General features: G+C 31.9%; 1 protein-coding gene across 5 annotated transcripts in view; it reads left to right on the top strand.

Annotated features, from left to right (window-relative positions):
• Window positions 1–11,316, top strand: part of MGAT4C (MGAT4 family member C) — a 728,413-nt gene extending 717,097 nt beyond the window's left edge. For all 5 annotated transcript variants that reach the window (XM_019652294.1, XM_019652291.1, XM_019652292.1 and 2 more), the window contains 3 exons: window positions 820–972; window positions 6,752–6,899; window positions 10,144–11,316. In XM_019652294.1, coding sequence (XP_019507839.1) covers window positions 826–972; window positions 6,752–6,899; window positions 10,144–11,285 — 1,437 coding nt within the window. In that variant the 5' untranslated portion in view covers window positions 820–825 and the 3' untranslated portion in view covers window positions 11,286–11,316. The remainder of the gene's footprint in view (window positions 1–819; window positions 973–6,751; window positions 6,900–10,143) is intronic.
• Window positions 11,317–12,637: the final 1,321 nt, after the last annotated feature.

Raw genomic sequence — 12,637 nt, forward strand, 5'->3', positions numbered from 1 at the left:
AGACAAAATAGGATTCTGCTGGTCTTTTGATCATTCCAGATAAGTTTGTACTTATAAAAAAACACTAATCTTAGTGGATCTGTGATTGATGGATGTCACAAAATGTAGAGAAGAATGAATGGGAAAAAATGTGTCCTTTAATCTTGCTGACTCTAATTTTGCCTTTTTACAGTTGGTGAATTATTCCAAACAGCCAAACTTCTAGTTAGTACATCAAGCAAGGCAATGTGGATATGGCATCTCAGGATCTACTCTGACTTAATAAGAATTATTGGAAAAATAGAGCAATTGTAACTCAGAAATTCTCAAATATATGTTTGGACTTATCCCCAAAACTTTAACTCCCCTTGTTACATCTCTTTCTTTCATTCCCTCCCAGTAGTTATTTTCAGTTCATCTGGAATGAATATTGGATGCATGTTTCTCTGGTTTCTTTCATTATAACATGGATGGTAGATATCACCTTAATGTTATACCTCAGTAATGAAAGTTGACATGTCTTTTTTTCTTTTATTGTTGTTTGGTTTCTTAGTAAAAGCATATTTTTTCTTACATTATTGTTACCAATGTTCATTTGTTCATAAATAACTGACAGATATTTCCTTTTCAGTTTCATTTATCCCACATCAATATAAATCTCTTCATTGAACTAGCTGATGTATTAATAGCCTGTTCCAACCTTATGTGTAAAATTGGAAACAATTTTTGCTCAGACACTTAATGGTTGAGATTTTATAAAGGCCTGGCTCTTGATATATATATTAAAGAAATATTTATGCCCAAATTAATTGTTAGTAATTCTGTGCCTCTTTTCCACAGGAGAGAATGTTTAAATTTCATCAAGTGAAACATATTTTTGAAATACTGGATAAAATGAGATGCCTGCGAAAACGTTCTGCAGTGTCATTCTTGGGAGTCCTTGTCATTTTCCTTCTATTTATGAACTTGTACATTGAAGATAGCTATGTTCTGGTAAGTTTTGGAGGTTGATTATTTTTGTTCACTTGCCTAAATCAAACTAAACTTAGTTCATTTGTAACTTCAATCCCAGGCTGTTGGAATAGATGTAGTTTGAGCAAAATTACTATATATATATATATATATATATATATATATATATATATATATATATGTATATGTATATATTATATATATAATACATATGTAAGTATATATGTAAGTGTATATATATATACTTACTTTTTGAATTAATTTTATATTACCAACTTTACAATTATGTTGCAATGTTTTTTTAAGCTCTATATATTTATAAATATATACATATCTATATCTGTATCTATACAGGTATAGATATCTATCTATATCTATATATAGATACATATATAGATATATTTATATATGTACAACTAATTAGAAATAAGTTAGCTATCATCACTATGCTGAATTAATATTGTGAAAACCATTTCAATATTTAAGATTTAATTTTAAATATGTAGAATAAACAAAATTTGCTTAATGGCATTATGGCTTACTTTCTCTGCTTTCTATATTATCAAAGTTTCCAAAATCTCTCTGTCTAATTAATGATACTAATTGTGTTATTGTGCTAAGAAATAATATTTTATTGCAATGCGTGACACCTCATTTGGGCTTTGAATAGCTGAAAGTCCACATGTTATATAACTATATTCACTGAAAAGTAATATACAACCTCAAAACCTAAAGATATTGATATGAAAACTATTTAATAGTTAAAAAAATAGAATTAGTAGGTAACATATGAATGAATTTTAAGTGAATTATGGAAATATTCAAAAGGACATTTTCTGGCTTATTGTGAGAACTCAATTTGTTTCTGTAGTTATTGTTGTTGTAATTATCACACCATTTGAAGTGTGATGAGAATAACATGGATATTATTGCTTATTCACTTTATCTGAGCTGAGCTTAAGCTATCTGGGAAAATCCTAATCTTTATGATATTATCCCTATTCACATATTTCAGAAAATCAAAACCTTTGATGTACATAGGACTGAAAAGTAGTGTCCATCATGAGAGCACACTGAAAGTTTGAATTAACATCTTAGCAAGAGAGAATCTGACAATAACTACAAAGAGCATGTCCCCCCAAAATGTTTTATTTTATTAATTAAACATGAATTTATTAACTACCTGCCATTTTCCAGATACTATTCTATATCCTATGAGCCGACCATATGATCTGAAGTGGGTACAGATCCTTAGAAGGCCTTCTGTGAAGCACTTTGCTGTCTTTAGCATTGCTCTGTAATAGTGAAATTCTGCCAGATTCCTATATCTCAACTCTGTGTAGGCTTCTTACCTTTCAGTAGAGGTCCTGACCTTGTGGACCCTTCATTCTACCATCCACAGTCAATTCACAAAGGCTGAAATCTCCATAGATTAATAGAATTTGACTAGGCATGATTTTAGGTAAATGCAGCACTGGAGAAACTTACTAATAATGTGCTTTTTGGATTTTTTTAAAACCTGATGATTAGGTTTATGAGATTTAAGGACAATAGAGCAAGGCCCATGTGATCCAGCAATTTTCTTGATAGACTTAACGATCATCAATTAACTAGAGGAGCTCTTGATTAATGATTTAATTTTGGAATAAAAATCTATGTCTTGCATCTCTACTGGCAGAAGGAAATCACATCTTGTAAATCAAACACATGGTATTGGCAGGATGCTTGTTGTAGTCAATGACTTGCTGAATTTAGGAGACACTTTCAAGCGCACTTTCAATGTTTCTTTTAAACAGACAAAAGACCACTGTATGCAACAAGCATCATTATATCTTTTTGGAATAAAGCCTCTTAAAATTCACCAGAAAATGTGTAAGAAATAATTGGCTGTATACCCATAAGAAGATCAAATACTATTGCCCTGTTTTGTGAATTTTTACGCATTCCTATCTATGCATCGGTTCTAGCTATCTAATGTAAATGATATGATTTAATGAATTAGCTCTTACTAAAGATTACTTTCTCAATGAAATTTCCTCTGCTATATTAAGAATGTATCTAGACAAATTTGCAAATTAAAGGAGGAGGACTGTAGAGATTGTTTCTTAACTTTAAATACTGAAATTATTTTTAACCGTATTGTTAGGAAAAATAAGTTATAATTATTAAGTACAGGAAGCCCCCTTCATTGAAAATTAATGAAAGTATTTTATTAGTTACATTTTTAACTATTTACTAGATGATTTTCTTATCTAATTTGTTTTTGAGCTAAATTTTATCGCACTGCTTAATATGTATAAAACATTTGAAACATTGTTTAAATCATTAATGTAAACTTACGTCAAAATTGTTCTAAAAATGTTAAATATCCTTGGAAACTGATCCCCTACTAAGATTTAATGCAGTTTCTTTTTAACAATGCTTCCTTTGACCTTTTTATCTGTGTTTATTTTATTTTTCATAAAATCGTCTGACTTGATTTTTTTTCTGAACTCCATAATGCCATAATGTGTATGATTTTCTAAGCTTAGACATTAGTAGGTCTTTCTTTTTCTGCCTTCCTTATTTCAGAGGAAATGACAGTTATAATTCAGAGAAATCAGATAAACAATTATAAGTAGTAAGTTCTTTTGAGTCACCTAGCACGTTCTATCTTGTTCTTTTTGTTAGAAAATCCATTGGTGGCCTGAGATCCTGGGAGTAAAATATTTTAATGCATTGCTTACATATTAGGGACATATGTGACTCTTTAATGAGAAAGGAAGTCAAGATCAGTATAAGAGACAAACAGTATTTCAAGGCAAATTAAGTAGACGAGAGGCTGTGTGCCCAATCTACTTAGCCTCTGGACTATGAGCATTTCAAAGTAGCCACTAGAGTGTATATTTAGTCTGTAGCTAGTCCATTGAAATGCACTCCCCTCCAGAAAATGAGTGTCATAAAGCTTTGTCTTAATTCTGTGAAGCACACTATAGCATAGTAGCTACAGAAGGAAGGTATCCGGGGAGGCTCTGGCCACTCAGGCATATGCCTCTGGGAAGCAGCCGACATGGGTGACTCAGGAGAAAGTTGCGTTATTTATTTATGCTGAAAAGTATAAAGAAGCTTATTCTTGAGAATTTAATGAAGTGATTTCATATATGTTCCATTTTATTTTATATTCTGCTATGTCCTTCAATGAGGATGCATGTATTCTATTTTATCACAGGAAAAAAATCTGGAGTTTTACATGTTCAAGATAGAATTCTAAAGAGATATTCAATATCCTGCACTTCCTTTAGAATGTGACATCACCTAAGAACAGAATGGTAAAAGGAATTCAGTATGGTGACCACTGTAATGTTTATAGCTATATCTTCTAGACCCTGTTGATTCTGAACACCATTACATACTAATAAAGTAGTTGATGCTAAACTGAGTACCACTTACATATTGGCAATCCTAAATTAGTTCATTCATTTTAAACTGTTTTGTAGGTTTTCATAAAGACAAAGATGAAAATATTTATATTTAAAGGATTTTACATAATCAGATTTTTTTTTTTAGCTGAGCCATCCTGCCACCTGTTGGCAGCTCAGCGGCTGCTCAGCTCGGGCTGGACTCGAACCGCTGTTGCTCAGAGCTCAAACTCTTGAGCGAGCTCTTAACCAACTGAGCCACTCGGCCAGCCCCCATAATCAGATTTAATGCATAGTTCACCAGTATATTTATAAGAAATCTAGCATCCAAGGTTTAATTTCATGTATTTTGAAAATCTATAACTTACGGATGACAAAAATATTGTAAATCTTGTAAAGGGCTAAATTAAAGTATTTTTCTTTCTTCAAATTATCAAGATGATATAAAATATAGAAATACAGTGTTAAAGGCCAAATATAGATTCATAAACAGAGCTGAATATATAGAAATAATAATCAGAATGAATCTTGATTTAGCAAGGACCAGATTGAAAGTTCTTACCAGTCATGGTCTACTATTTAAATTTTAATCTTAAATTTTAATTCTTAAAATTAAATTTTAATCTTAAAATTTAAATTCTAGTTTGGCTAGAGTTATCGACCTTTTCTCTTGACATTTGAATTTGATACAAAGTAGTGAATGTTCCAGTTGAGGTAAATTTTGTATTTGAATCTTTTCTAATCTTTTATGTTAATTTTTTATTAAACTTATTGGCATGATATTGGTTAATAATATTGCATAGGTTTCAAGTGTACAATTCTATAATCATCGTCTGAATATTTACATTGTGTGCTCACCACCCAAGGTTAAATCACCTTCTGTCACCATATATTTGACCCCCTTTACCCTCTTCTTCTTCTGCTCCCGCCTTACCCTCTGGTAACCACTAAACTGTTGTCTGTGTCTATGAGGTTTTGCTGGCTTGTCTTGTTTGTTTTTTGCTTTGTTTTGTATCCCACATATGAGTGAAGTTATGTGGTTCTCGACTTTTTCTGTCTGACTTATTTTGCTTGATATCTCAAGATCCAACAGGGGTTTAATTAAAATTTTATTGATCACAGCCAAATAATATGAGGATCAAAATGATTTAATGCATTCACTTTCTCTAGTCTTAATGGCTTGCACATGACTGACCTTCCATTCTATATTAAATAATCAAATTAGAGCTACATAACACCATATAGTACAGTAGATACCTTGCCATAAAAGAAACATTGTTTTCTAATAGGCTGACCCCCAAATATATTCTACCAATAGTAGTAAACCATATACAAAAGCCAAACAAGTCACCATTTTGCTAATAAATAATCAATAAAGGCTTGATTCAATGGTGATTAAATAATCAATCAAAATCTACAATTGAACTTATATTAAAGAAGGGAGAAAAAGGGAAGCAATTAATGGTTAACGGATATATTTTAGCTGAATATGAATATGTTTACTTGGATATAAACGTTCTTGCAGATTGAATGATGTAAGTCCATTGCCAAATAGATAAAAGGGACCTTAAATATACTCATAAAAAGACCAGAACTCACCTCCAACAGAATACCACACACACACACACACACACACACACACACACACTCATGCGAGTGCACAACAGCAAACATATGATGGGAAAGACTAGTGCAGGGTCTGAAGACATTTCCTTGACTTGATACAAATGTATTCTAATTGAGGTATCTCACAGACATTTGAGGAAAGCACTGCCCTGTCACAGGGACTATGGCTGTCCATTCTCAACAGTATTCAATTACAGTGGCCATATAAGTGACTGACTAAAACTTCTTGGTTAATAAATTATCCCAAATCCAACTATTATGGCCAGTGCTGCATCTTCCTCAGCATTCCTAAAGTTTCCCAATCAGAAATAATGTGTGGTCTTTTGTTTGACAGTGTTTGAATCAGATTAAATTGCTTAATACAACTCAAATGTGAGGAATTAAGTGGCAGTTACTTTCCATGAAAGTAGAACAGATTAATGTCAAATTTTAAGATCCTTGAATTATTATAAAGGATTTGACTTTTCACATAAAGGCCGTGGGGGTTTTCATGTATATATATTTTTTTAATCAAGAGAATGCCTTTATTAATGTGTGCTGTAGAAAACAAATCTAAGTATAATATAAAGAGTAGAATATCATAGACAGAGCCTGTAGAAGAGATTCTAGGTAGGGACCCAGGAGAGAGAGTAATCTATAGCTTGTGGTGCCAGTAATCAGATGTATATGATACTCATTATATTTCAGGCATGTATATTCATTGTAACAGGAGAAACTATTTAATCTATTATGATATATTATTCATTTATTTTCTCTGCTTTTTTCTTGGCATTCAGGAAGGAGACAAACAGCTTATAAGGGAAACATCCACACATCAACTGAATTCTGAACGCTATGTGCACACTTTCAAAGATTTATCTAATTTCTCAGGAGCCATCAATGTCACCTACCGCTACTTAGCTTCTACACCTTTACAAAGGAAGCGTAAGTATCTTTACACTTTTAAATTAAAAATACATAAAATATCTTCTTTCAAAATAATGATTACTGGCTTCATTCATATAGCAATAAAAGTTTATAGGGTTTATTCATATAACATATTTTAGGGGGAGATACTTTAATGTTTCTTCATAAATTACAATTACTCACTGATCCAAATCTATTAAGAACAAAAAAATAAATGCTCAATTGTAATATAAACTTTTTGACTGTCTTCATTTTATTTTATTTTTATTTTATTAAGTTTATTGAAGCGACCTTGCTTAGTAAAATTATATAGGTTTCAAATGTACAATTCTGTAATACATCATCTATATATCACATTGTGTGTTCACCACCTAGAGTCAGTTCTCCTTCCATCACCATTTATTTGACTCCCTTTGCCCATTTCTACCCTAAAGTAAACATTAAGCTGTTGGCCATGTGTATGATTTTTTTGTTTGTTTCTTTGCTTGTCTTGTTTGCTTGTTGGTTTCAGTTTTATATGCCAATTATGAATGAAGTCATATGTTTCTCAACTTCTTCTGTCTGACTTATTTCACTTAGCATTAACAGTTTGCTGTAAGAAAAACCAATTTCTTTAAAATTTTAAAAGTTAGCTTTTAAAAATAACTATCCCCATATTGATACACTTTAAAACTTTAATGGTTTGGTTGCTGTGACGTGCCACCAGTGTTGAAGTAGTGAAAGCTATTGTATTAGTTTCCTAAGATTCTATAACAAACTAATCACAAACTAGGTGGTTTAAAACAACAGAAATTTATCCTCTCACATTTCTGGAGGCCAGGAGTCTGAAATCGATGTGATGGCAGTGCCACACTCTAGAGGAGTCTAGCGGAGAATCCTTCCTTGCCTCTTCCGGCTTTCGGTCACCCTTGGTGTTCTGTGGTTTGTGGGAGCTTAATCACAAGCCCTGCCTGCCTTCCCACGGCCTCCTTCCCTGTGTCTCCCTGTGTCCTCTCCTCTTCTTATAAGGACATTAGTCATTGAGTTTAGGGACCACTCCAAATCCAGTTTAACTTCACCTCAAGATCCTTAACTAAACACATCTGCAAGGATTCTGCTTCCAAATAAGCACATTCTGAGGTTTCAGGTGGACATGAATTTTTGGAGGAAATTATTCAACCCACCATGCTACATTTCATGAATTTTAAGACACGATAGATTACAGAAAGTATCATGATCTAATTATTGTATAAATATAAGTATTTATCAGTTTTAATTGTAAGATGCCATCAACTATAATATATAACCTGATTTTTAAATATTTCTGTATGAAAAATATGAATTTTAGAATTAATGAAATACACTGATATCATAAACTTTTTAATATATTGTGTGGAGAACACAAAAATTAAGTTCCCTGTTAAGAAGTGTTTATGCAAGCTAGTTTGTGATCACAAGGTTGAAGAAACTGTAACTTAAATAAGGTTTCTTTAGATGTTTTTTCATTAATGTCTACTGCTCTTCAGCTTCCTTCTATTTGCACAAGACTGACACTATTTTTTATCTACATCTGTTACACCAACTTTGCTCAAACATTAATGAATGTCAACTATAATTTAACATATATATATAGTCATGGGATGTGGAGTACAGCACAGGGAATAGAGTCAATGAAATTGTAACAGCTATATTCCATGTCAGAGGGGTAGTAGATTGGGGGAGAGTGCTTATCACTTTGTGAGGGGTGTAAATGTCTAACTATTACATTGTTTTCTATACCTGAAACTAATATAATAATAATAATAATAATAAAATTCCCCTTTCCATGCTAAGTTTACTAATGTATATCGGCACATATGACAACTGCTTTTACTAAAGAGGCAATAGAAAATAGAAGCTAAGAGCAGGGCAGTTTGAATCTTGGTATCACGCTACTTACTAGGTGTTGCACTTTGCACAAGTTACCTCATCTTATTTGTGGTTTAGCTTCTTCATTTATAAAGTAGGAAGGGTGATAAGTGCAAAGCTATCCCAAAAGACTGTTATGAATATTATACATAGGTAAAAATGTATAGACTTCTGTTTTTTTATGTGGAAACTATTCTATAAGTATAGTCGTTATTAAGCAGCAATGAGGGCTGGAGGCTAGAGTTTAATGGTACCAGATAACTTAATATTAGGTTTTCAATAGAAGTCAGGGTTGTAAGCCCAGATAGTTAAACAAAATGTGTAAATCTCTACTTCTCTGATAGACAAGTAAGAAAGACTTTTCTTGGAAGGGACTTTTTCAGTATTATGCAAATCGTATAATCAGTGTCTACACTAAAACAGTGATCTTGATGAATATAACCATTTTCCTATTTTCCAAATGGTGGTTATGAAATTTTCTTCAGTTCTCACTCATGGTGAGAATAAAAACTTTAAAGACTGAAAATATTTCTATGCAAAGACATGTAACACTTCTCGAAGGCAAACTGCTACTTCACTGGGTTTTATTTTATTCCTTAAAAATATCTAATTTTTAGTTTTTGATTTTTAGTATCTAAATAAAAATTTCCCCAGACAAAATTAATATAAATGTGTTTCAAAATAAATAAAACTAATGTTTATGTCTTGGAATAATGTACCATACATTTGAGAAATAATGCAGTTTTTGAAAAATAGCTTATCATATTGTTTGCATTCTAATTAACATACTAGATGAATTTCAAAATAAAGTTTTAAAGTCCAATTATGAATTCTTCTGACACAAGATAATTACAGTGATCAGACACAAATGAAAATATGACGTGTCCTATGAAAAATTTAAAGATTATTAAAAGAATGAGTTACTGTTAATTTTTTTTCATCATTTGAGACTAGTTTGTCATCCTCAACTGTGAATTTTCCTTCTCCTTTTGCAGTTTTTCTTTTCTTTAAATAGCATGGATACTATCTAAATATCTATCTATCTTCTCTAATGGGTATATATGCGAATATTAAGCTGCAGAACACTTCAAACCATATTTTTCATTTCATAAACAAATGTTTACAGCAATGGAACTCATACATCATTGCTCTTAAGATGTAATTTTTTCCATAGAAAATATCAATTATGTATAAACTATTCTAGCCTTTATGTGTTTAGCATAATATTTTAATCATAAAATATTCTGTACATAATCATTCACTAGTTTTACTTAATATAGTACCAGGCTTAAGCAGGGAAATAACTTCTTTTTTCTATGTTATTAAAAACCTATTTCACATTTAATTTGTCTTCCTTCTGAATTCTTTTGCTCAGGGTTTCTTACAATTGGACTTTCTTCAGTGAAACGAAAAAAAGGAAACTATTTACTTGAGACAATTAAGTCAATTTTTGAGCAATCCAGCTATGAAGAGCTGAAGGAAATCTCAGTGGTGGTTCATCTTGCAGACTTTAATTCATCCTGGCGTGAGGTCGTGGTCCAGGATATTACACAGAAATTTGCCCACCATATTATTGCAGGAAGATTAATTGTTATACATGCACCAGAGGAATATTACCCAATCCTGGATGGCCTTAAAAGAAATTATAATGATCCAGAAGATAGAGTCAAATTTCGTTCCAAGCAAAATGTAGATTATGCTTTTCTGCTTAATTTTTGTGCCAATACTTCAGACTACTATGTAATGCTTGAAGATGATGTTCGATGTTCAAAAAATTTCTTAACTGCCATCAAGAAAGTCATTACATCCCTAGAAGGAACTTACTGGGTAACTCTTGAGTTTTCTAAACTTGGCTACATTGGAAAACTTTATCACTCACATGACCTCCCACGTTTGGCACATTTTTTATTAATGTTTTATCAAGAAATGCCTTGTGATTGGTTATTGACTCATTTTCGGGGTCTCTTGGCTCAGAAAAATGTGATCCGTTTTAAACCATCTCTCTTTCAGCACATGGGTTATTACTCATCATATAAAGGGACTGAGAATAAGTTGAAGGATGATGATTTTGAAGAGGAGTCACCTGACATTCCTGATAACCCTCCTGCAAGTCTATACACCAACATGAATGTTTTTGAAAATTATGAAGCAAGCAAGGCGTATAGTAGTGTTGATGAATACTTTTGGGGAAAGTCACCTTCAACAGGAGATAGCTTTGTGATTGTATTTGAAAATCCAATTGTAATTAAAAAAATTAAAATCAGTACTGGAACGGAAGATCGGCAAAATGACATTTTACATCATGGAGCCCTAGATGTTGGAGAAAATGTTATACTTTTAAAACACAGTAGACAATGTGATACTTATGTCAGACTAGGGGAATTCAAAAATGGAAACTTTGAAATATCAGATGTGAATCAAAAAATTCCATTTGATATACAGTGTATGAGGGTATATGTTACCAAAACACAAAAGGAATGGCTGATTATTAAGAGTATTAGCATCTGGACTTCTTAGCCAATTAAATCAATATATCCAGTCACTGAAACAGGTCTTCTTGTTTCCATTTTTGTTAACTTCCTCTTTTGCTACCTTTGTCCTATGGAGATTCAACAACAGATGGGATATTTTAAAAAGAAAAGTCAATCATCTTGGCAGTTTTGATTTACACATTTTCATCATACTTTTACCCTAATATACACTTGTATTTATTTCAACCTCTGAAGTTGAATATCAGTCTATATTCAATGCTACTTTCATTTATATTTTTAATGTTATGTTAGTTTCAAAATTTCAACTGAATGTCAAAAAGGTGAAATGAAAGACTTAAAATCAGAAAAAATAGTTTGTTGGATGGTGAGTCTTGAAAAATAGTTGCCAACTGTATACGCTTCCTCAAGAATTGATAATTCATTGTATTATCAGATAGCTTTTATTAAGCATCTGTCTGTATATGCAGTTGGTTAGAATGATAATCTGTGCTTTTTTTCTTGTTACTTAGGTTCCCATAGCCTTCTGTACATCTACAATGAATACCTCCTCATAAAAGTGATGTCTTTACAACAGAATTTGTGTGTAGGTGGAACAATTAAAAAGAAAAAAAAGGCTTAAAAAAAATCTCTCCCCTGATTATTTACATGAAAGGGGACATTGGTCATTGTATAAAAACAATTAATTGAGCACCTAATATTAATAACTTTTTGGTGGGAAGCAGTCTTTTTCTAGTTTTCCTTTTGCAAAAAAATTAATAGTTATGCCCAATATTTTCGGGTTGCATTGGGTACCTGCATTTAATAGAAGAAATTAGACAAGGCCTATAGTTAGTTCATTCTTACAAGCATTTTCAGTATATGCAAAAACTTTTTGAAATTGATTTTATATGTTTTGTATTAAAATTCATGTGATTGAAATCATTGTGATTTATCATATACTTTTTTGGAGTTTAAATGAACATCTTATAAAGGATAAAAGTAAGAAACATAGAAATCAGTTGGCTTTTCTACACTCAGAGCTAGTTCATAGCAAAGCCAGAATGAGAGACCAAATGTTCCGACGTCCAGACCATACCTTTTCCATGGTGTACAAACAGCTCCTGACATAATTTATGCTTTCTGTTCTCTTTTACATGAGTCTCAGACAATAACTTATGCTAGCTGAAAATAGTTGGTGTAATTCTTCCATAAGTCATACTGACATTTTGCGGAGTAACCCTAAAGTGTCCTAAATGATGCTCTTGTGGTGTATGCACCAAAATAGTAAGCGAACTTTAAGTAAATTTTACTATAAGGGACTGGACGATTGTGACTACACCATTTGTCCATTAAAGTGATTCAGGGCACCTTTGTGCATCCTAAAAACATTGGTTTTTC

The sequence above is a fragment of the Hipposideros armiger genome, unplaced genomic scaffold (genome assembly GCF_001890085.2).
Source record: "Hipposideros armiger isolate ML-2016 unplaced genomic scaffold, ASM189008v1 scaffold_177, whole genome shotgun sequence".
Classification (NCBI taxonomy): domain Eukaryota; kingdom Metazoa; phylum Chordata; class Mammalia; order Chiroptera; family Hipposideridae; genus Hipposideros; species Hipposideros armiger.